This window comes from Anneissia japonica, unplaced genomic scaffold (genome assembly GCF_011630105.1).
Source record: "Anneissia japonica isolate Jap-2015-1 unplaced genomic scaffold, ASM1163010v1 scaffold287711_len853857_cov187, whole genome shotgun sequence".
In the NCBI taxonomy this organism is placed as follows: domain Eukaryota; kingdom Metazoa; phylum Echinodermata; class Crinoidea; order Comatulida; family Comatulidae; genus Anneissia; species Anneissia japonica.
In genome coordinates this window covers 724,322-751,379 of record NW_022753410.1, presented here as the reverse complement: position 1 = coordinate 751,379, position 27,058 = coordinate 724,322, and the positions used below count along the sequence as shown (strand labels likewise).

The window sequence follows — 27,058 nt, the reverse complement described above, 5'->3', positions numbered from 1 at the left end:
TCACATATAGTTTCTCTTATACACATCTAACAAGACACGCTTTTGACTGTTTTCTCTGTAATTAAACAACACAATAACAATGCATTAAAACATTTCAGTTGGTGAACAAATTTTGAGGATGATGAAAACTGGGAAAGATGCATAAAAATATGAAGGTGGAGATAGTGCACGTCGGGGTACATGACAGTTAAGATATATAACTTTGGATTGACTTCTTCATTGAGACTGCACGTCGTATGAAAAGTCATGGATATTGAGCCATGTCAACAATAAATCTCATCATAGTTAAAAAGGTATCCTCTTTTAACATATATTTATAAATTTTAAATAATAATATATTTTAAAAAATGGTAATGATGATGCTATCCAAGTATTAGTAATATTTCAAAGTATTGGATACAAACAACTCAGTAAAGGTAAGAGTTGATGGAAGTTCTTAATTTGGAATTTGTTATAAATCAGAATTAGAGGTCAGACGCATTTGTAGCTCTTCTTTTCAAGACTAAGTTGTACCATATTTTATCATCAAATAAATAACAAAATGTTTGGCTTCAAAACCAATAAGTCAATGTTATAGGCCTAATTTTGTTAGCTTCTTGCATTGTATACTTTTTTTTCTCCGGTCAAAGCCGTTAAATTCTCACTATTACATTACTTGCAGTCCAGCTGAAAAATAGATTATGTCTTAATTCAGAGAAACAAATAAAATTTTAAACGGTGCTAGTCTTTTTCATAATTTCAAGTTTCTGAGGATTCATTCAACATTGGCCGTATTCGACTGGTCGTTCTTTGTTAAACCACACTCACCTGCACAGTGGTAAAATCCTGCTTAACTAAGACGACCAGTCGAATAGAAAACTAGTAAATACTCGACAAAACAAAATGGCTGCATAGCTACCGCAATACACGTTGCGTAATCAAGGTTGCTTCGGCTGGTGCCAGTATGGGTTTTTCGTAAAAAAATGTTTTCATCCAGTTTTTGAATTCGGTTAGCCTACAATTATTTTTTGACTTCATGTGGGTAAATATTATAATTTTCATTTTCTGAAATTTAATCCAAATTACATTAAGCTAAATGTTGTTGCTAAAGTGACCAATTGTCCATGGTTGTTTTGATCACGTGGATAACTTAATGCTGGTTACGTTAATTTTTGTTGTCAACGGTGTCTATTTTACGTACCAGTCAAATGAAAATAATACTCAACCAAAAATCATAGTCAACGAAATGATCCAGTCGAATAAGCCCATTGACATTCTGGTTGTGCATATCCGCAGGTCAAAAGTTATAATTACATCACTTTTTATTAAGCATTAAAATTGTTTTAACATAGTCACCTGATTACTTGGAGTGGAGCGTGTGTTGCTCTTTTACCTAGCAACCAACCAATAAAGTTCCTAAGCCGCTCTGAAGTAGGGTTTTCTAAAACTGGTAGTTCAATCTAAAAACAAACAAAAAGATGACAGAAAATTTGCATTTGCTATATCACAGTATGAACCTTAACATCAATTTTTGGAAAACCATAGTGTAATGCCAAACCTGACAATCAAAAGTGCAGAACCATCATGGAAAACAAATACTATGAAATTGATTACCAGCAAAATTTAAAGACATATGAAAAGAATAGACGAACAAAGGTATTATATTTGCATCTGTTATTTTGCATTTCAATATCTAATTGAAAGTTCAAAAATTACGTTAAAAAAACACCCCTAAGTAATTTATATATTAGTTTAGACAGACAGTGATTGTTTATCTTCATTAAAGATATTAGGAACAAATGCTAAGCTTTGACCAGACCAAGGTAAAGGTTCAAAACCCGAAGCAGGCCGAAGTGCCCATCTCTTTTTCTTTAGCGTTTTTGCCAGACTGTGCAAGGCTGTGCAGGGTTCGCCACTATCACATTTTATTTGATAAAAAACTGTCCATATATGGTCATGAATGTGCCTATACATGGTCATACTCTGATGTCATATTCAGGCATGTCACATGTTTTTATTAAAAGAAATGTGATAGTCCGGATAGAGGTTTATACTCTGCACCACCAATTTAAAAAGGTAGAATTGCTGGTCACGTTTAGTTTTAGTTTAGTCACATGGCATAATTCTAAACATTGAAAAACAAGGAAGGAAGTTCTAATTCTCATTCTCACCATGTCATCTGGAATAGAATTATAATCTTGACAATCAAGGATATCCTGGCAGAACTGGGATGAAATTGCAGTCTGTACAAACAAGTACATCATATCTCCCCTATCCATGAGGAATGCACCATCACGACTCAGATACTCGGCAGAAAGGCCTAACAATGCCGGCTGCGGTACATCCACATCTTTTTCTGACACAGAGCCCTGGAAACAAAATAATAACTTCAATAAAAATGTAAGCTCTACACAAAAAAAATGTAAAAATATACTTGATTTAATTGTGAGGATAACAAGAATAAAGATGATTAAAAAAGATGATAATAATAGTGGTTATAATTATTAATAAAATAATATCAACTATTCACCTGTTAAATATAATAATAGTGATGATAATTATTGATAATGATAAAATAATATCAACTATTTACCTGTTATACTAATATAATTAAGAGTGAATGATTACAAATAAAATAATATCAACTATTTACCTGTTATATTTGAACTATTTACCTGTTATATTTGAATTATTTACTGGTTATATTTGAACTACATACTTGTTATGATTCATATTTTTGCTTGTTACATTTTAATTATATACTTGTTAAATATCAACTATTACGCTTGTTATACTTCAACTTTGTATTTGTTATATTTCAACAATTCACTTGTGATATTTTAAACATTGACCTGTTTTAGTTTACCTATTCAGCTGTTATATTTAACTATTCACATGTGATACTTTAATTATTTACTTGTTATATTTTAAGTATCTACCAGTTTCACTTTAATTATCCACCTGTTACATTAACTATTTGCCTGTTATATTTTAGCTTGTTACACTTGTTATACTTCACAATTTTCATAAATTAATTTTTAAAGCATGCATTATAAAATTATAATATTATAATTATCATTTTTATTATCTAATGCTAATATACATTCTTGTGGAAAAAATACTTGTTAACTATCCACCTGTTATATTAACCATTTGTATGTTATATATTAGCTTGTTACACTTAACTATTTACTTGTTATATTTCACTATTTTCATAATGTTCAAAACATGCATTATAAAATTATAATATTATGATTATTACTTTTATTATTTTTATTATCTAACACTTTTTGGTAAACATCTAGAAAAAAACTTAACTAAAATAATAATATCTACTGCAAACCTACCTCATCAGTTAGGTTGTGAACAGCATAAAGGCTTGGATACACCTGTAACATAATTAAGCCTAGTGGCTGACTCTTAAACATCTCCATAGCATGGACTCTTTCATCCAGTTTAGTGCTCGAACCCAGACGAAATGCAATCTAGAAACAAAGGTAAATTATCAGTCATTATATCGTAAAGAGAGTTGTGTTGCACAATGAGTCGGTTGGGTAAGCGGTAAAGAAAGTGGTGCCGCAGCGTACAGCGATAATATCAGCGCTGGTTTGAACAGGATGCCTGCTTTTGGATCTACTGGTGAACAAGTCTTCTCAGATAAGAAGTCCCATTGTACACAGATGGGGATCATGTATTTTCGAGACGAGTGGACAGATAAGTGTGGCTGGTACTGGTTTACTAGGTAGCTCAGATACCATTAGGGGAGAAGAAGTTACCAGTACTGTAAGAGCTAGTCCACACCTCACGCACTTTGAGACTGTTTCAGTATAATGCGCTATACATAAAATGCAACTACATTACATTACAAAATGTGACACTACTGCTATCCTTGAGGAGCCTCCATAGCTATTCACATGTTACATTGCCCCTAATTTGCGCTCATCAGGCTGTCATTGAAAAAAGCAAATAGAAAAATAAATAAATAAAAAAAAAAAATGATAGCAGCACTTTTGTGACTAGCAGTATAGAATTTAATATCTAGCTTTCGTCCACACAGTGGACTTCATCAGGAGACATGCTTTTGAAGTGTTGCAGTAGCAGGTAACCCTACCAGGTACCTGTTTATACTCCTGGGTGGGGAGAAGCAATGTAGATAAAGTGCCTTGCTCAAGGACACAAGCGAAATGTACAGCGAGGGATTGAAACCCTGACCTTGAGGTTGGGAAACCAAACTTATCTTCTCACTATTATTAAAATTATTTAGAATGTTTTACGTTTGGAAATGTTCGATGTGTGTTGGATGTGTTCTGCATGTCTTTAAAGGCCCCTCTAGTAATTCAGCATCGCTGTAGTGTCCCCTCAATATATTTGAATGAAACTAGTGGTATTCAAAATAATGATCTGAAGCTTGGAAACCTGATCGTATGCTGATGCACCAACCAATCACACATAAACATAACTAACATTGAAAGTTTGTATTTGTTGTACAGAATGATAAAAGTCCAACTTACATTTTTCAACAAAGCTAAAGAATACAGTGGAAGCAGACGAAGGCTGTATGGTATAGACAGCGTACCAATGGTCTGGCTCGCAGGTAGCGTGTCCTTAAAACCCATCATTGAATCGATGCAAACATTCACAATAGCATCACGAGAATCCTGCATTGACGACGACTGACATTTATCCACAGCTGAGGAAAAGATGGTTAAGTATCACCGAATAACAATAATAATAATATAGAGATCTATACTGTGCCTTTTGTCAAGGGATGCAAGGCACTGGCGATGTTGTTATTATTACCCCTGGTCATCGGATCCATAATCAAACCAGCACAAAGTGCAACCCCCTCCCCTCCCTGGGGAGTATTCCTAGCCGTGCGAGCAATTTAATACCGATGCAGACTAGTATTGTACTTGCAATGCCACATCATCCTACCAGAATCTTAACTTTCATTCTATACCAACGTGTAGTTGTCACAAGTTACAGAATATTAGCATGTAGAATTTTTCTTTATTTATTTATTTTAATATTTTATAATAGTTTGGGTATAGAAAACGTTTCAAAACATTACATTAATAAAAAATAAACATTGATTAAAAAAAGCCAAAAAAAAAAAAAAAAAAAAAAAGACCAACTGCCATAGCCCAGGACAGACCAAAATGCACTAATAGTAAAGGCTTTCCCAACAACAATAAAAACACACAGATATCAATGAAATTACAACATTTGAAAGTATGAATTTACTACAAAAAATTGACAAGGTCATTTTACTCTCTGTATCAATTTTATTTAAGCATCATCAGGAATGGTAATGGTAACAATACACTTTTTTTGAGGAACAATGTCCATATGATACAAAAAACATATAAAATAAGTCAAATAATATTCATGATAATAACATGAATGATTGAAAAATTTGAATCTATCAACAACAGACTGAGCCAAGACCGCAGATTCCTCTCGCACTATGAAACAGATTGTTCCTTTGCAATATCTTTATCATTGACTATTTTCCATTACCATTGATTTAATATTATTTTATATCATATTCTATTGTATTTAATGGTATTATCATTATGCCTTTATTATATGATTTTCTGTTGATTTTTTTTATGCTATTTTATCAGTCTATATTTATTATTAACAATTTGTTTGCATTTGCTGTTTTTACAGTGTAATTGTAATTTTTTACCACTTTATAAGACCTATCATCCATGATGCTTTGTTTATCACTGGTCTTTTAATTCCAGTCAGACCTTCTGCTTATATTTTGTTTATATTGCTTAATTTAAGTGAACAGTTTGATCCTGTGTTTTTCACTTCATTCACCTGATGAAGCTAGTGAAAGCTTGTGTCTCATTAAATATCGGTGCTAAACTGTACTCATTTCATTCCTATTTTATGCTATAGACTAATACGGCTCCTACTGTTATTATAATAACAGTAATTGGGAATATATTATTTGGCTTTAGTTTAGGTAGAGTAGTTTATCAGGTGAAAAAAATGTATTATTAGGCTTCAGGGGAAGATGTCAAAAGAATGAAACCCATGTCCTAGAAGATTGGAGGGCTTACCAAGATGCAAAAATATTATACCAATATAGGTAACAGGAACTTATTCCTCCTTTTCTCCAACCTCCTTCCTTTGTATGTTTGTTCTTTTGATGTTTTTGGAGGAAATAAATGTATTGTATAGATGACAAATTTTCGTTTTTGTAAAGCTAAAATGGAAATGGAGTACGTAATCGTTTGTAATCTATACAATTCTGGAGTTAAATGAAACTTTTTCAATATATTATTAACACAATTTGCAAAGGATTTGGACCCAAAATTCTTGAATTGAAAGCCAGTGCACTTTAACCACCAAACCACAGTCAAATGCTAAATTATATATTTTGTTTTCTATCATATGGACATTGTTTATTAAATTTAAAAAAATCAGATTCAGATACTTTTTTATTTGTCCAATATGGAAATAGCAGTGCGTACATTTTCAAGGCATTAAAATTTTATAAACAAAAAAAAAAAACATTAGTTCTACATATAGATAAAATGTACATAAAAATCACTAAAACTGTCTTTAAAATTAATCACTATCATTATTAAAACTGCAGACATTGGTCCCCTTTATTTTTTGGTTGTATACACCAAAAATCCTTTGAAAATCATACAGGCCTTTATATCAGAAAAACAACAGTGAAATGTTAAAAAGACTAACCCATTCGTGACAGCAAGCCAACAATAGCCTGCGAATCAGCGCCTGCATAAACCTCCGATAGCTGATTTGTTATTGGTAAACACATCGTATGAACCCTGATTCGTCTTTCTCCTGAAAAACAAAAAAGAAATTTCTAATGATCACTATCACAGTCACAATGTGCATAATCGTCATTCAATTTATGAATTGGCTAGAATGTTATAATTTTGTTTTAAACCATACTTATAGAAGGTGACCCTTCCAGCTGATATTCCGGGGCCCTCTTAAATAAATGAATGTGATGCTTTCATCAGCCAAGTCTCTTTGAGATTTAGGGAGTGGAGTTGTTTTCAGTCGTGAGAAACTGTTCTGTAGTCGCAGGAATTGAACCCAGGACCCTGAGATTAGAAGGCAAGCATCTTAACCACTAAGCTATTTAACTCCACTTCATGCATTACGTCTTGCCTTTCGACATGATCATGTGCAATTGAAATTATAAGTAGTCTGATTTACATACCTTTGCTACTTGTGTATAAGAGTGCCGCTTGAAAGCAGGCGGTCTGCGAGTCTGTCAGCGTGTCCTCAATGGACATCTGTACCGCATAGCCAGCATCCGGACTGACGTTGGGCAGAGACAGCAGGTCAGTTGACCGCACAAAGAAATTGCCGTGGAATGTGTGTAAAGCAAGACCTAGGATTAGAGTGAAAAGGAAAATAAAGCAGAAAAAAAAATAAAAAATAACATTTCTTATTTAATTTTACTCTCTAAGTTGTGAGTTAAGTTTATTAAATAATTTTGATGTCAGCGGCGTACAGTATCTACGGAGGAGTGTGAGGGAGTGCACACCGACGAAAAATACTTCCACTCCGCAGTTAAAACTCATGTCATTTCGACTTTCTCTCCTAGCTGGCTCTCCCTTACTTAATCCTCAATCACCACTTAAACTTTGCATCCCACATCAGTTCCCCATGTCAATACTCCTAGATAAATGCTACTGTTTAATATGCATACAATAACTAAAGGCATGGCCTAAATATATTGACATATGTTTTACACAATATAAATTCTACTAATTATATTATTAAACAAATATAAAATTTTACCTTTTGTACAGCGTATCCTCATGACGGCTTCAAAGCCGATCTTTCGTGTCAGGTAGCGCCGGAAATCTTTTTCAAAGCGTTCTGCCTGGACTGGGTTTGCTTTAGTGTGCAAGCTCGGGAAGTAATACAGAGAACCAGCAGAAAACTTGGCAACACCAGCTACAAAACAAACAGATCATTGTTATATACATTATTTAGTTTTTAAACACATCAAAAACAGTGTGGATACTAACTAGCTCTTAAAGACACATCTGTTGTCTGCTGTTTCGAAGTTTCTTAGTTTTCAATTTTGTTTTGCTTTCAAACTTAATTTTTTTTTAGTTAGATAGCCCCATTACTTGAGCACCTGTGAGTTATGAATATGTTGGCACCTACACGTCAAATTGCCTGCAAGTGCGGTGATGTGTGCGGTGTTTCTTTTCTGGTAGCTTTTTGATTTAAAGGTATTTTTTGGTTCCTTCCTTGTGTAGCGACTTAAGCACTACCGCACTGGATATGTGCGGATTATTAATTTTATTGTTATTATACTAGATGTATCTACTTAGTACGTGTATCACAGAAATTTCATGTCCCCATGACTCGTGGGAGACATGGGGGCGCCCCTGACTGTATGTATGCATTTCATCTGACCCGTGTAATCTTACCGAGCGTGGCTAAATCAGCATATTGTGAACTATACAGAAACAGATCTGCTCCAATCTGCTGAGCTGAGAAGTCTAAAGCCATCTTTTTGTAGAAGTCCGTGGCTGGGCCTAAGTTGGCAACATTCTGAATGAGAGAAATATAAATACAAATTAAAAACCACTTCTTAGAGACAAACACTCATCAGCATCACAATACCCCTTTATGTTACCCAAGCATTTCGCAACAAAACATGTGACGTGCCTAAATATGGCCATGATGACATCACTTAATGACCATCACATTATGACTTTTCTTTTAAGAATGTGCTTTTGCCTCATCTTAATTTGTAAATAATTATGAAACATTTTTTTTGTTAAGTTTTTTTTTATTGAGTTACTCATGTCCAGGTAGACAAAATCTTTGGGTATAGGAACTTGTTCCTCCTTTGTTCTGATCCCCTCCTTTTTTCTTTTGTATATGTGAATTTGGAGGAAATAAAAATATTATTATTATTATTATTAGGCCTATTATTATTATTATTACGATATATAAGCAAATAATGACTATATATGAGCATACAACAGTTTTTTTTTTGTCAATGAAAATCTGGACAGAACTTTAAAGATTAAATTAAGAAATTTGATTATCCTGATTTAAGGTTTCAAAAATATTTTGATGACACTGCATTAGAGAAGAATTTTAAAATAAAAATTCTGTCTGCTAAAACCCTAAAGATTTTAACCAAATAATCAAATTGTTTATTTCAAAAGGATCATGGAAGATGAAGATGATGATGTGAGGATATCTATTTATGTCTTCATGATTTTAAAATGACAAAAGAAATCAAATTACCTTAGATGATCGTTGATTTGGATCTTCTCTGGATTTCAGGGCTCCTGGGCCAGTGCTTGGCAGGCAAGACTGAATCACAGTGACACGTCCACCAGTTGGGCCCTGACGAAGAGAATTTGTCATTCATTTATTCAACCATTTATTTATTTAACGTAATACTTATATACATATTTATTCACACAAAAATCCTTGTCAATATTTACAGTAAAATTATTATGCATTTATAGTCAAGTTCTGAGGACACTTAGGAAATATAAACTGAATATTAACAAAACTGCCGAAAGCCCACGAGGGCTGAAGGCAATTTGTGAAGGAAATAATGGCTAATAGTGGTTCTAATTTCTATAGTGCCTGAAATAACTTGACAATAATTGCTTTATAATTGGGGGAGAGCGGATTGGCGCAGCATGATCTATTTGATTTCTAGACCTCAATGTTGGGAGTTCAAACCTCATGCTGTTCATTCTTATCCAGCCATGCATAGATACCCCAGCTTGTATCGTTATAAAAGTTGTTGTAAAAGTGGCTTATTGTAATGTTTCATGGTTTGAAACTAATGCAGTGAACCATTTGATTAGCTAATTTGGACCCTCTTGATTAGGGACACCTGAATTAGCTATTGTACGCTATTGCACTAAAAGTTAATTACCTTGTTTTATATGCATATATATAACTTCTCGTTATAGCGGTGAATGGTTGTTTAGTAGTGTAAATGTTATATGATGAATGATTCCAGCATAGCCTGTTCTTCTTGTTTTTCTTTTCTTTTAAATCAATAACATTTCTAGGCCTAGCATATGTCTATGCTGCACTGATGTTTATAAACGCTGTAAAACAAGTCTGGTTATGTTTGTACTGTGTGTTTTTAGTGTAAAAACAGCAGCTTTACCTGAGCTTTTTGCACACAAGACACACAAAAAAAAACGGGGGAAAAAACGACCTAGGCACTACATCAGATTAGTGCCAGCATTCGTTGAAAGCTACCCTACCTGCATAATTCACAACTTACCAGTAGTTTGTATGCTGCCTGTAGAGCCGGTCCAAGTGCTGACTGCGTTTCTTTATTGTTTTGAAACAAAGTGGGTAATTGGTTCAAAAGATCTTGAACAAGCTAATAGACAAGGAGACAAAAGTGTTTAATTAATATGCATACATTCCAATTTTAAAAGTAATATTTTTGGTTCTGTTCTGATTTTTCAGTTGTTGCGCTGGATTGACACTCTATCTAGAAAGGTCTTCACTTAATTATTACTATCAAAAAGAAAATGGTTGTAACCTGGTTACGTAGAAATTTATTTGATACGACATGCTTTGGGCATAGCCCATCATCCTCATCATAAAGAGCTGTGACATAAAGCAAATTGTGCACTAAAGAAAAATTAGTGCATGGTTGGGGATAGGAATTTAACATTGGGAGTTGCAGTGATGATGTTACAATTGACTTATAATAAATATTATTCAATGTTTATGCCAACTTACTTCTTTTGATTCGTTAAGATTCACTAACAGGTCACCTGGTAATGGTAAGAATATATCTAGAAGAAAAACCACAAAACATTTAAATTCATATTTATAGGTACTTAGGTCAACTATACACTACTGGACTTTGTCAGATTCAACAACTAATGTTTGATCAGACAAAAGCACGTGGCATGCCTAAATATGGTAATGATGACATAACATTATGACCATATATAGGCACATCATGACTAAATATGGATATAGAATAAACAATAAATTAAAATAAAAGATTGAATCTGTGAGATTGCATGAGCACTTTAACCAGCTTACCATCGATATCTGATACCACCATCATCTGTGGCCGTGTGGCGCCCTCTTGCATGTTGTAGAAATGCAGCGTACTGTCGTAGCTGATGAAGCCAATCTTTGTTCTCCCGTCTCCAGGCAAGCGTTCCAGTTCATCTAGGAGTACTTGACAGAATATGGACAAGATGCCCGACTGTACAGCACTGAATGACACGTCTAATAAGAACAGGTACACAGCAGGCTGGGGTGGACGCAACTGAAAGATTATATTATTAAAAAATCAGAATACATACTAATATTTTTAATATACAGTATCACATTTCATACTGTTATTACAACTGCAAATTCAATATTATGGCATTTTTTTCAAAAAAGGACTAAGAGTGCTTTAAGCAATTCCTAATGTACAGTAATATTTATTATTTTATTTTATTTCATAGCACACATATCCAGAAAACTGTTCAAGGCACTATTTCTTCCTGGTCATTGGATACAGAATCAATCATACACAATGCGCAACCTCCTTCACTCCCTGGGGAGTATCCCTACTTAAGCATGTAATCAGCAGTAATAATTTCATTCTAAAAACATTCACCTCCTACAAGGTACCCATTATCCTTTGGGTGAAGAGAGGCTAATGCAGATAAGGTGTCTTGTCCAAAGACACAAGCAGTGTGACAAGCTTCATTCTCAAACCCCGAACTTCCAATATTGAAAGTCCAATGCCTTACTGGCTGCGCCACGTGCTTCTACTGATACATACAAAGTTTTAACACATAAATGTAGTTTATCAAAATGAAAAATAAGTGCCACAAAAATGTTTCAGTGTAGGTGTATAATATTTATATCTTTTCGTTCTGTATTGTTAACAATTCTAATCAATTTTAATTGGTACTCATTATATTTATTTATTTATTTATTTCATTTCAACAGACCAACAGCGAATCATCGCCACTAACAGGCTGGTAAAATATATAAAATTTAAATATATCAAATATATATGTAGGGAGTCTAGACGAGAACATTGTATAAACATATGGGAGAGCTCTGGCAACCTTGTTTACGTACTGAGAAGGTTCCTAGGCAACCTTGCTCCTGCGTACGGTCAGCGTCGCGTATGGTACGATGCTGTTTGCCTGATGTTTTGTAGGTAAGGTTGTGGATTTTATTAACTGAAAGTAAATGATTATTATTTGATCTACTCCTGTCTCTTATACACATCTAGATGTGTATAAGAGACAGGTGCTACGATATTATAATGGTTGTTTGCCTGATGTTTTGTAGATTTACTGGACGTTTTGATGGGTATTAATAAATTGAAGTTGAACACGTATAGGACGACTCCAGCTCTATTATTTCGGAACTGTGTGCTTTGCTTGGCCTATGAAACGACACAACCTCTACATATAGATGAAAGAGTACAAAAATCTCACCTATTCAAATGATTAATAATAATAGAACGAAATATAGACAAACTATTGTGAAAAATGTCAATATTAGGTTAAAATAAGAGAATTATATTGAAGAGAAAGTCTAGAAATAAAACTACGTTTACAGACATCAACTCTACAAAAGGGGACATTAAAGGTAGGACAGGAACGAAGGCTTCTAGAATTAACATGCAAACCAAACAGATGTACAAAATCACAACTAAAGTACGAGTTAACACATTTATAGAGAAAAACCATATCGTGAAATAAAAATCTATTCCTAGGACACATTAATTTACAAGGGCGATTAAAACATTTTTTAAAAAACCTAATAAACTTAAGATGCATCCTATCGATGCGAATTAACTGAGATTCGGATGCAGGTAATGAACTCACAACATTGTACGTGAATATCAGGCAGGCATAACAATATCTAATTTATGATATATATCTCCTTACCATATACTCAGAAGGTGCAATGAATTCAATGGTGGATGATCGGATTTCAGGTCGCCTTGAAGGGTCACCATATGTGCGGGTCACTGGATCAAAGGTGAACTCTTCTTGTACTAAAGGAAGGGTTGTATGACAGTTATTAACAAGTACTGTATCCCAATTGAAAGGTAATGTTTAATGGTAGTATTAAGATAAACATGAATAACTTATACAAAGCACTTTTCCTATACAATTCTACAGTAAATTGAAAAATTTGAGTTTGAAACTATCTCCACTACTATCAATTTGTCATTGTAGCAGCAGCAGCATTAGCAACAGCAGTACTAGCAGTACCAGCACCAGTACTACCAGTACCACTAGCAGCTATAACACCAGCAGTTCCAGCACCAGTAGAACCAGTACCGTCAGTACCAGCAGCTCTAGCAGTGTCAGTACCACCACCCCCAGTACCAGTAAGTAGCACCACCAATAGCAGTACCTGAACCAGAGGCTCCAGTACTAGTAGTCCCTGTACCAGCACTAGTACCACCAGTACAAGGATCACCATCACCAGTACCACCAGCATCACCAGCACCAGTGCCACCAGCAGCTCTAGCAGTAACCATTAGCACCAGCAGCACTTTTCATTACATACATTTTACCCTTCTGATATTAAGTGAACATTCAGACTAAACTTTATTAATATATCTATGAAAGATGAAATTAATCATAAGATAAGGATATCTTATGATTACTTTTGCGGAGTGGAATGGATTTTCTTCATTTCTATAATTTATTTTGCCATTGTTAGGTATAGATTATTTTTATTTTACTAAATTGTTGACTTCTGCATACTGTATAATAATTATGTTTTGTATCTATATTATTTAATTTCTATGTTTAACTTTTTTTTATGATGTACCGTAATGTGTTATTTATGTTAATGATAAATAAGGTATCTCATAGCCATAATGAAAAACAGCATTGTATTTGTTGATTTGTGCTTCGTGAATAAATAAAGTTTTACTACACAGCAACATAAAACTCTGAACCAAGAATTTGAAACACACAGCAATGATACAGTACTTACAATCATTAACCCTAAAACAAAGATTGCACCTCCAGCGACGTTGATCAATGAAATTAACGAATGGATTGATGTACGTCCTACAGGAACGACACCGAACTATCACACTTGATTGAATTACAGGTAAATGCTAAAAAAAAAGAAGTTTTATGTTATTGATGAATAGAAAACCAGAAGATGATTGTAACCCAGTAGAGATATTTCATGATATCAAGTCCATAATACGTTTAAAACCGGGCACCCACTACACCCGGCAGTTGTCTGCCGACATGGCTCTATGGAGAACACAACGCCATGATGCGCACGCAATGAATTGTTTTAAATGACAAATCGTTCAGACTCACTGAAAATAAGCAGACGTTGTCGCATCGTCTAATGCTCACAGTGAGCGTACAACGGTCGGACGACCTTAGTACAACGCAGCGAGTACCCGGCTTAACATGCACTCCGTGTCAAATTTTGTTGTGCGAATCGGATATATCATAACAAACAACATTTCTATTTAATATACATAGCGAAAGGTAGTGATTAATTTTTCAGTTGCCATGTACTTACTGAAAGGTCTTTATAAGGATGAATTAAAACACCTAATGGTAACTTGGACTTTTGGAGCAACGACTGCGACTGTGGTATTGAAGTCAGCGTGCAACAAAACAAGCTGAAATTGATATAAAATGGAACAGATCATAAAATAGTTTAGTTTTTTGTGTATCTATATACAAAAATATAAGAATACAAAAATTTCATTCACTCCTCTAGAAGAAATTACAGAAGTAGAATAACTGTTGTGTCTACTGCCCCAAGGAGGTAGTAGACACTTTGTTGTCATCTAGCAGTTGACCTTGTAAGAGTAAATCTGAGGGAGGAATGATAGGATGGGTCATGAGCTAAAATGAAAAGCAAGTCAAGGAAATAAGATGCCATGCTAGGTAAGACCTGTCCTAGTTGACAGTAAGTTATCAATTGAATTGAAAACACAAAAAGCTGCTAGATTAGGCCTGTCCCGGAAAGTTCACTATAAAAAGTCACAACAACCTGGTAATACATGTACAGCTATTCTAGTGAACTGCCAACACAGCAAACATCCATTGATGAGATAAAAGTAGCCAAAAACATGTAAAGCAGCACATACTCCCACTGGGAGCATATTATTTTTATATTAGATAAAAGTTGGCAGTATATTCTTTTTTAAATGCAAATGGAATTTCTTGTTCCTTTCACTCAGTTCACGATTCGTCTAATTTGCTTTCTTTAAAGAAATATCTTAAAACTTATTCATTACAGGAATGTTAACTTGCCTTAATATTTCCTAACTTAGCGCCTTTGATAATTATGAACTGGCGCTAAATAAATATTTGTTATTATTATTAGATTTTATTAAAATTAAAATTTAAATAATATAAATTATTTGCTGTGATAGTGTTATATAATGATTGATGTATGGATGATTACTATATTAATTATTATTCGATGCTATATTGCAATAACTGTTGAATAATTAACCATATAATTTTTAGAGAGCTCTCACAAAGTGTTTCCCTATTATTAATTTGCTCTTATATTTAAATGAGGCTGGTGATTTTGCACAATCACACAATAGGCAAGTTCACTCAACAGAAGGAAAATTCTCACAATAAAAATGTTTCTGTTTAAATTTCATTGCTAAATTTACTAGCAAAGCAATTAACCTCTAGGAAAACACTGGTTGTGATTTAATTACCAAAGAGAATAATTTCCATCTATTTTCTAAAAGAATGAATGCAATTTGACATTCCATAATTAAACATGGCACTACTGAAATGGCAAATTTTAGATGCTAAATATCAGATAATACAATACCACAAGAATGAATAACGATTACCAAAATGGCTCATTTTATGATATTCAAAATTACTTAAAATCAAAATAGTTTTAATTATTTTTAATATTATTATTACAATTTATTATCATTGTTACTGCCATTACCATTACCATTCTCAGCTATCTACTTAATTAAGCCTATTACAAACAATACTCTATGGATTTATCCTCCTATCTGCCCATATATTTTGTGTGTACTTATTCATAGACTGACCCATCAACTATTCATGTCCATCAACAAGTATGCATCATCAAGTTAACTCACTAATCACAGGATGCTACTACCTGACACTCTAGTACAGTATGAGGCTTACGGGGGTGGAATCATTAGACTCTTTCAGATATAGAGCTACAATACCACAATATTGCGGTAAGCACGCCGGCATGGCTTTCTTTCTGAAAGGGTCAATACGCCAATATGCCTTCTTACTTTAGGCCACCTCGCACCCTAGCAATATTGCGGTAACGGTTACTGGCTTGCTCTGTCTGAAAGGGTCTACTCGATACTGTGGCAATCATTAAGCCAGTGTGTGCTTTTATGCATAAACAAACAAGGTTAAAGTTGAAAGTATTTAAACAGCCAACATTACACCATTCTATAGGACCATTACAGACAGAGAAGCGCAAGTTTACCGCAATATTGCAGTAACAAAAGCGCTATGTGAAAGGGTATAGACCGGTTATTATGCCAGTATGCTTACCACAATATTGTGGCAACGTCTATCTGAAAGGGGCTATATATCCTTGTAATGGCGAAAAAGTATGTTTTTATAGCAGGATCTAAACCTAGAGCCCTTAGAAACTAGGCGCTTTGGGACCCTAGAACCCAAGGAACTTAGGACCCTGTGACTGGAAGACAAGCATCTTAACCACCAAGGCACTATTCTAGCCTATATTTACTATACAAATTTCAAACTTAAAATCCAGCTAGAATATTTATCTTTGTATGTGGCTTGAAAAAATCTGCTATAATTAGTATTCATAATGGTTATTCATTCCTATAAACTTATCTATCAACTGTATTTACTTATTTTTTTCTTAATTTATTCATTAATTCATCCATGTATTTGGTTAAAAATTATAAAAATAAAAATATTTTTCAACTTACTCTGGGCTAACGTTAGTTTTCTGATTTCCATTACTAAGCTTAGGTTTTGGGGCCTCAATAGGTGTTTTTGGTAAGATATGCCTTTCTTGCATAAGATTCACAGGCCTTGCATCATTCGGCTGAAGATTCATTTTCCCTACTCCTGCAGTCAAATTATTCATCTGGATCATAAGAAATTTAATAATATTAATCAATATAAGGGAAAAAATTGTGGAGAATGACATCAGTTTCAGCAAGACACTGTGCTAAGCCAATGTATACAGGATTGTTTATTATCACTGATCAAAGTCAATTTTTATTAGAGATATGATATTCATATTTAACTTTCACAAACATAACAAATAATAATTATAATTATTTATTAAGACAAGATAAGCTTTATTGTCATATTCCAAACAAGTGAACTATGAAATTACAATCTTAATGCTTGATAAATAAAAAAAATAACAAACTTGCAAGCTACTAAAACACTAAATACATAAAGTACATTTAAGATTAATTACACATCAATAAATGAAAATAAATATAAAAAAGTTCTATAGCACTTGTTAATTATTTGCACATATACGTGACCAGTACTGTATTGTATTATCTATGAATTTTTGAGTTGTTAATGTGTATAGCATTGCTAACAAAGGAATTTCTATACCAATTTTTTTTACACATATCAAAACAAAACAATTTGTAATTTTATACAGCATCATTCCCAAGGTATAGGGCACCAGGACTATCTATTGCCTTACCTATTATTTTACAAGCATACTTTATTACATTTCTGAGTTTATTTTTGTTATATTCTGTCAATTTTTTGCAAACCAATTGAGAGTTAAAAATCATTACACTCTGAATTACACTAACAAAAAATAGCAATAACGCATCATGAGTTTCGAAGGGAAAAAAGGCGTTGATTTGAGTTCTTTGTAATATACAGTGTGTTTTGGTTCCAGCTAAGATCTATATCAATTATGGTACCAAGATATTTGATTTTATTATTATTATTATTAGTAGTAGAAGTACTACAGTACTGTATAAAGACAGATAAACTCACCATTGGCTGTTGAATATTTCCTGGTGGGGTGCTTGGAGGTACAGCTCCCATACCAGATCCCATCATTCCTGGTGGTTGGGCCGGGGCTTGTCCTCCTTGATATGGCAGATTTTGGGGACCAGTTAAATAAGATTGACTAGGATATTGTCTCCTTCCTGCTATACTCATATTTTGAGATGGGGGTGCCTGGATGCCTATCTGCAATGGACCAGTAGGGGGAGGCATAGGGCCAGGCTGTGGAGGCATAGGGCCAGGTTGAGGTGGCATGGGACCTGTTGGTGGTGGCACTGGGCCCAATGGTGGTGGCATTGGGCCTGATGGTGGTTGCATGGGGTCTGATGATGAGTGCATGGGACCAGATGGTGGAGGCATAGAGCCTTGGGGTCCACCCATTGGGGGTGGCATTCGGCCAACTGGTGCAGGACCTCTGGGTGGTTGCTGCATACCTAGAAAAAATAAATTTTTATTGTCAAAAGTATTTTGTAAGGGTAAACAAATCAACAAATACTGTATTATGAATATGCTGGTCAGACTTTAATATAAGAGTGCAAGATCAGAGAACATAGAAAAAAAGTTACAGGGATCGGAAGCTTGCAATGGCTTACAGATTTCACAGATATTTCAAACACGAAAGAAAAAAATATATTACATATTCAATTTGAAGGTTAACTTTCATCATAATTACTAACGATAGCACTTATGAAACAAGGTTTTTGTAAAATATTAGGCATGAATTATCACACATTTATCACAACTAATTTAGAATTTAGGTTAAGACCTCACAAAGAATTCTTAGGGAAGCCTGGGCAGGGCTAGAATAGAATTTTGATGTTAAATTCCGACGCAATATTTCATATGGTTACTTTCAGGATTGTTATTTGAGATATGTACAACATCTGTTCCAAACCTCTGAATAGGTAGTCATCTTACATTCGGATGTATCATTTTTCAACGACATTTAATATAATTTTAGATAATAAATATCCCATTCCCAAAAAAAAAAAACACCCTAAAACACAAAAAATGAGGATGTGTTTAGGGTTTCTGTGATTTTCATGAATGGTGCCAGGGGCAGACTGATCCATTCTATTTTTTGAGGGGTGTTCTCACTAAATCATGGCTTTTAGTATGAAATACAGTACCCAGCTTTAGATGCTTACCTGCTGAGGTGAATGGAGTGCCACCTTCCAAATAGTCGTACCTTACTCCGGGTATCGGAGAGGGCGCTGCTGAAGATCGTGCTGATGACGGACCTGAAGGTGGTAAGCATAAATATTTTTATATGAAAGCTTATAACACATTGCACAAACTGTTGAACTGATACAAACTATCAGTCTCTAAATAGCATCAAAATTATGATACAACAGAGACCAATATAAATTGTAATTGTAAAAAGCACAATATGATTTCACAGAACAACATCAAAATGGCAATTTTACTAAAATGTTTTTCGGTTTTAAATAATTGTACAATTGAGAAAGCACTAACGCAAGATTGATTTTTTTATTTTGCCAGTAAATTAATCAAATGAACTGCAGTTGGTTTATTGTGAGAGAAACAAAACTGCAACAGGTTTTTTTTTAATTGTAATGAATTAAAGACAGACATATCGACCAATTATCTGGGTATCTGTTCAGAATATAGTTATGGTGTGGTTGTAAAACTTGGTTCCAAAGCTTTAATTAATGTATAAATGAAATTGTACGGTATGTTTTCTGTAAACAAAACAATTTTTATCATTTCATATGCCTAATGATATATATTTCTTGTGTTGGAAACAGACTGTATTCTTTAAAGCAGTAGGTGAAACAATTCCTGATCATCGTTTTACTTGATTATTATCAATACCACTATTATCGTTATTAAATACTATTATTGTCATATTATCATTATCATTATAATTATTATCATTATTATTAGTAATTATTCAGGTATAGTTAAAAAGTACAAAAGCAGAACAAGTCTGAAATTATTGCCTGAAATTATTGCAGTACAAAAATTCAATAAAACCAAATATTAAATCCATTCAAACAAACAAAAAATTGCGAACATCAGAATTATTAAACACCAAAAATTTAGAATACTGTACTGACATACATACAATTCACCATGATTAATATCATAAAATTTTCTATCACTTCACCTTAAATACTGACACCAAATACTATGTAATTCTAACTTTTAAACAATAAACCTATGTAGCAGTAGAATATAATTAATTTTACTAGTAAGTATTATTATCACTACAAGTATCTTTATTTACTGTATCATTAATCATGGCTTAAAAATAAATCTGTTTATTTTTCAATTTTATTCATTTAAATTTTGTAGAGATCTAGCTAAACAAATATAAAGGTTTTGTCTATTAATTCTACAAAGATGAACTAAAAGGCACACATAGTATGTTATAGAACTTGAATTCAGAGCAATAAACTATTATTTAACTTCTATATTCAACAATGAAAGACTGTAAACGTTGGACTCTTGCTACCAGAGCTGCTCACAACAGAAGTGAACATAAAAAGAATTATCCAATATTGACCACTTTTATAAAACAAATATAATTTAAAGAAACCAAACTAAGGAAGATCATTGTCCAAATTTACAATGAACATACAATGACCGAACAAAAAAGCTTTCTATTCAGATCTGAAAGAAACATCTGATATTGTTTTGATCAAACAATTGTTGAGTCTGAGAGACAAATCAACAGTAATAGCTAATTATTTCTTCTAATTGTTAAAATCAATTACATTATTTATTATATAATAACATAATACAATTTTCAAATAAATATAGAGTAGAAATCAAAGAAATTTAGTTAATATTTTATTAAAGCACAAATAACAAATTATATTTTGCAAAAAAAAGATGGTTGGATAGAAATGAACCAGGCTATATCGGGTTAATTTTTGTTTAAAGGCAGGCTCCGGTGGAAAACAAATTTTTCATATATTACAACTGGTTTTTCTAAGATACAAAAACCATATCTGACATAAACTCGGGGGAGCAGTTAATGAGATACAGATTTTTGAATATTTAAAAACTGGGAGAGGTGGGGTGGGGGAAGGGGAAAGGTGGAAAAAAGAGTGATTGTTACACCCCTTTTTCCCCAGTTTTTAAATATTCAAAAATGTGTATCTTATTAACCGCTTCCACGTACTTCATCAAATATGCTTTTTGAGTCTTAGAAAAATCAGTATTACAACATATCAAATTTTTTTCCCTCTGGAGCCTTTAAAAAAAGTTAAGCATGTGTGCGTCATTATTGTCTAGGCATGAATACGGTAAGCCTATGGTTGATGTGATATTGCTGGTGTAGAATGGGGTGATACTGGTCTAATACAACAACATACTGTACTGTAAGTTGGCAGTGAATCATTCCAAGGTACAGTATTAGGGGCATACAAATGTACTATTTATAGTTCTGTATTTTGTAAAGTGACACGTACTACCAAAGTCCAACATACAGAAAAGTCTCAACTCATTGAGTACACAGCCTGGTTACGCAACCTGTTGCCTTAAGAACACATGTTTGAAAATTAGAATTCTGCCAACAATTGCATATATATTTTGTTTGCTGTATATTTTCATTCATAATGAATACAAAATAAAATACCATGTGCTACCAAGTTCATATACCAAATATGATAACAAAGACGTTATAGAATTTAAAAGAAATTAATTTGAATGTACTGGAATTTAATGGTTATACACAAAATCGATGGCCATGCACACAAACATCTGAATGTTACCCTTTGGTGTGGAAATAGAAAATTTCATTTTTTTATCATATATTTATAATAGTAAACTGGTAACAATTAATAATTTAATTATAAATTTGATTAAAATTCGTGAAAATTAATATTTTCATAAATGTAGATAATGTTCTTTGGTATGATAATTAATTAATTTGCATCACTCAAAGTGGTAAATTTGAGTAAATATTAATTTTAGCCAAAAAGCTGGGAGGTACTGTGAATGATTGATGTTCTTATAATAAAATAATGAAATGGATGAATAAATAAATGAAGATTGAATGAGCATTAGTAATTAAAGGTGAATAAATGAATCAATTATTTTAAATAACTGAATGAAATAATGAATGATTAATGAACAAATAATAAAATGAACGAATGAGTAAACAATGAAATGAATGAATGAGTGAATGAGTGAATGGATGAATGAATGGATGAATAAATGAATGAATGAATGAATGAATGAATGAATTAATTAATTAATTAATTGTAAACAATGTGTACCCTCTTGTACCACATTGCATAGGTTGAATTATCTTGGGAATTCTACTTTGTTAGGTATCTAAGAAGCTATAGTCCAAAGACTTGTCTGAGAGGCTATAAAAAGTATTAAATTAAAATGAAATAGGATACAGCACATATTGTGACAGGTTTACAGTTAGTAATGTACAATACACATAAGCTATGCGACATGCACACCATAAGGAGTTTACAAAATCACAACATCATAACAGGCCATGCAGATTATCTACGTTTTCGTGGACACATAAAATTGGTGGTTTCAATGTCCCAATAACAGACTACTTTACAAAAAGTTTTGTGCATAATAACACAAATGTATTCACCAAAATAGAATTGACTTATTAAACAGACTTGTAATGTTTGTGATTTTGAAAACGCCTTTTTATCACAATTCACAGCATACAACGTATATATTACTGTTCACACGAAAGCATGTGATAATTGCATGTGTGCATGTTATCTTGTTTGTGGCCATCTATCATATTTTTTTTTTAGCATGAAGAGCACAATTAATGACATTTTTTTTTCAATCAAAAGAGTGCTTTGCGATTTCTACCTGTAACATCCAGCAGAAGGCCATCCATACTCGTAGCAGACAAAGAACGATGAAACTCATAATTGGGCCCAGGCAGCCCACCGAGGGAGGAAGATGAGGCGGTACGATGCATAGTTGGTGGAACATGCAATTGGCCTGAAATGGTGTTAGTTTAAGGGATGTTAGCCAGACTTTGACATGCCATATTATATTGTATTATGAAGTAAACATAAGATAAATTAAAAAATGCATAATTAAAAGAAAAGCCAGCATTAGGTTCATCGATGTATTTTATCTTTTTGAATAGTACAAAACAAACCATTAAATACTGTAGTGTAACACAGTTTCTGATGAAAAAGCAGATGAAAACACAACCATGCCATATACAGTAATTAGCCCACTCTCCCTTTTATGGTATGTTTTGTACTAGTCATGAAAATTAATTTGGTAGAAACAGAATTTTTTGCAATCATACTGTACCAGTCTCTATAATAATTGTCAAAGATTATTATTATTTCTTTTTAACCATATTTATATTTATAGCGTATCCTAGAAAGTTGGACGATATTCAGGGGCACTTAAATAAATGAAATAATGTGATGCTTTTTATCAGCGAAGTTTCTTTATGAAGCTTAGGGAGTGGAGTTGTTTTTAGTCGTGAGAAAAAGTCCAGCTGACACAGGAATTGAACCCAGGACCCAGAAATTGGAAGGCAAGCATCTTAACCACTAAGCTTAGCTATTCAACTCAAGCTATTATAGAAACAATACCCTTCAAGCATAAAGATAAAATAATGGAATCGCCCATAAAGGCCCTGCATGTATTATTCGGTATTCAGGCAACAGCAGAGGTATGCACACTCCAGAAGTCCATTAAGTGAAAAAATACTCATTTTTGTTCAAATATTTTTATCACTTTTAAATAACATTTTGAAATCTAATACAATTAAACTGATAGAAACTGGTAAATGTTATAAAATATATAAAAGTGGTTAATAATATAAACCAAATATAAATACTGAAATAGAAAAGAAAATAATAATGATGTAAAGTAACAAAAATTAACCAAGAAAAGTCATAAAATTTCAATACAAATTAACAACAACAATTATTAAATAATATATAAAATAACAATACATTAAGACATCCTTGTATTTATCTAGATCAAACATTTATGACGATGTTTATCAATTATGTAAACGCAGTTCTTAGCAAGTGTACAGAGAAGTACTGTATGTGAATTACCATCTGATTCTGAGTAAAGCCAGTGCACTGCTCTTGTTGAAAACTAACTACTTATGGAGTGTGATATAAAACAATTTACTACAGTATTATTAAGTTGTGGTTGTCAGATTTTATACAGAATATAAAACGTGCAAGACTATACTTCACTTTAGTGCAGAATTGATATGGAACAAGTACTGTATCATGCACACCTTAATAACCACAGTACATCCAGTTTATAATATTAACCATTGTGAATTTTAAAATACATCATTTCAATCTTCCACATTGAAAGCAAGTGAAATATCTACTGTACTATACAAGAATTTATCAATTATTTTGGAAATTATATTCTACAGAAATACTACATGTGCAAATACAACATCAGGTAAATAAAATACACATTTCTCAAGTAAATCAAAAATTGTTTAGCAAAGGGAATTTCTATTTTTTTTTTTTTAGGAAGAGATAAAGAGAATCTAAATTTTAGGTAGTGACCCTTCCTGAAGAGACAGACAAACATCTGCTTGTGTTGTTGTCAATGTACTGTTCTACTACCCTAAAGAACAAAGGGTATTTAAAGCCATGAAAACATTCTATTATCAGTTGTTGTCTGTGAAAATAGATATATAATCCCTAGCACAATTAAAAAAAGATCAGCTAAGCTGGGATATGAATATCAATTAACAATCCAAGCATGAATACAAAAAATCCTAAATGTTTTTATGATTTTTTCCCCTATTAAATATAAATAAGAGTTGAACATAACATCAATATTTAAATAAGAAAATACAGGTTTACTAGAGAATAACTGAATTGGGTGTCAAATATATGGCTTATCAGATAATTTATTATGGAAAATAAATTATGAATATAATTTTTTTTAAAGTAATTTTTCAAGTTTTTAAAAACTTTAAATACATTAAAACATGATTGGTTAAATAAAACAAAAACCTTCAAACAACATAAAAATAAACAGATTTCCTACCTGAACCATTCATCTCCTGACGTGGCGATGAATTCATTGGGGGTCCATATGTCGTTGGTGGTAAATTCATTTGTGGTACACCACCTGGGCTTGGTTGAACATTATTTTGAGATGGCCCAAACGAAGTGGTTTCGGGTCCACCTGTAGGTGGTGGCCCAATAGTATTCCGGTTTCCTTGCCAGTTAGACGGTGACTGACCACCATATAAATTTGTTTGAAAATTAAGTTGGTTTACAGTTGGTGGTCCACCTTTTCCAGGAGTACTCACTGAATCCATGTTTGATGGACTTCTACCACCAGGAGGAGGTGGCCCTCTATATTGTGGTCCACCAGATGGATGAAAGTTCAGTTGTGAGCCATGCTGTGGTGGCCCCATTGCTCTATTACCTGGTGGCCCCATTGCTCTATTGCCTGGTGACCCCTGAGGGTGAGAGTTCATTAAGGGTGCATTGTGTCCAAATGAAGTGGGTGGTGGACCAGGCATCCTGTTTTGCACTTGCCCTGGTGGCGGCCTAAACCCAGATCCGAATTGATCCTTGCTAGGCTGCCCTCCTATTTGATTTTGTACTGGGTTATACATTCCACCAGGGGGCTGGCCTTGCTGGTAGCTGTAGCTCCCAGACTGAGTTGGTCTTGGCTGTTGCATTTCCTTACTTGGACCCTTGACGAGAAATAAACGTGAACTTTAAATAGAGATACTGCATTAATGTTAAGTAGGCTACTGCAGATCTTAGTTAAAAGGTACGTTAAACAATGATATTGTCTCTTTAAGTATTGATATATGATGTGGCTTTAGATGTGTGGAACAATATTTATTTTAACGGTGAAAAGTATTGGCTATGGAATATCTACAACACTAAAAATAGATCTGACATATTGTCCATCGTTTAATGTACATAAATTATTTCTTAGTCTAAAAATAAACATTACTGTTTTCCGTGGTGGAGAGGAGAGTGACAGGAAAGGCTTTTATACATTCAATATTAAATCAGCACCATGAACTAATACTAAATAGCCTATTTCTATATCTTGCATATTTTAATATTATGTGCGAAAATGATGCAGTACAGACTACTGAAATGGAGCATATTTTACATTTAAGAAGTAGATTTTTGAAGGCTTCTTCACTTCAAAAAGTAACACATTAAAGTAATATTGGTACAAGGTCTAGCCTTCTTGGTTGGGCCTTAAGCCTAAACCAAGCTAGCTAGTTGGGCTCTCCTTAGCCTAGCTAGGCCTAGCCTAGTCCTAATACTTACTAGGCCTAGGCTAGGGATGGGTGGGGAGGCATAGGCCTAAGCCTAGTCTCTAGACACTCTTCTGACTTTATTTATCAATTATACAAACACGTGAATTTTTTAATTTCATAAAGTTGTTTGAGATCATTTCATATCCTATTACTAATGCGCTAAACAGTGCAGTCAGATCCAAAAACATGCATGTGCATCCCTAGGCGCACAGTAGCTAGGGTCAAAAGGCAGGGCAGAGATGTTTGGGGCGGCACTGTCACTAGTATGTAGTAGGACTAGCCTCTGCCTAGGCTACCTTTGTGAACGAAATCGAAATCGTGTCACCAACGAATGGTCAATCGTATTTGTCATTTTCATTCTCAAAGTATTCATCTGGATGTAATTATTTGTAATTATGTTAATAACGGAAATGAGCATTTAATAAATATAAAATGTTTAAAAACAAAGTTCATCAAATACTGTACATCAATTATTAATTATCAACTTACTATTTAGGCCTATTTCATCAGCCTCGAGTTCGTTGGTGATTTTCTTTCTCTACGGTCTCGATGACTTTTTCCCTGTAGTAGGCATATCCGGAAACCTCTATGACCTCCGGTGACACAGACAGCTCGCCTAGCTCGATCGCAGAAATCGCCCATGTGTAGCCCGCCCTCTTGATCAACGTGGCATTCCCATTATTTCAGATAAACTCCGGGGGTGACGAGCATAAAATTGATAGGAATAGAACCGTTTGTTGAATTAAAAAAAAAAGGGGAAAAAAAAAAAAAATCATCAATTTCATAATATAGA

General features: G+C 33.5%; 1 protein-coding gene across 1 annotated transcript; it reads right to left on the bottom strand.

The window, feature by feature from the left end:
- Positions 1–26,919, bottom strand: LOC117122868 (protein transport protein Sec24A-like). The gene is made up of 22 exons (XM_033268631.1): positions 26,755–26,919; positions 25,017–25,677; positions 22,827–22,961; positions 19,151–19,243; positions 17,991–18,436; positions 16,943–17,103; positions 14,530–14,632; positions 13,978–14,104; positions 12,912–13,021; positions 11,047–11,278; positions 10,735–10,790; positions 10,265–10,366; positions 9,256–9,357; positions 8,424–8,547; positions 7,780–7,938; positions 7,193–7,366; positions 6,697–6,807; positions 4,491–4,669; positions 3,327–3,464; positions 2,151–2,348; positions 1,336–1,439; positions 1–55 (listed from the first exon to the last, which is right to left on the bottom strand). Exons 2-22 carry the CDS (start codon positions 25,660–25,662, stop codon positions 1–3), a joined length of 3,555 nt encoding a protein of 1,184 aa, XP_033124522.1. The 5' UTR covers positions 25,663–25,677; positions 26,755–26,919.
- Positions 26,920–27,058: the final 139 nt, after the last annotated feature.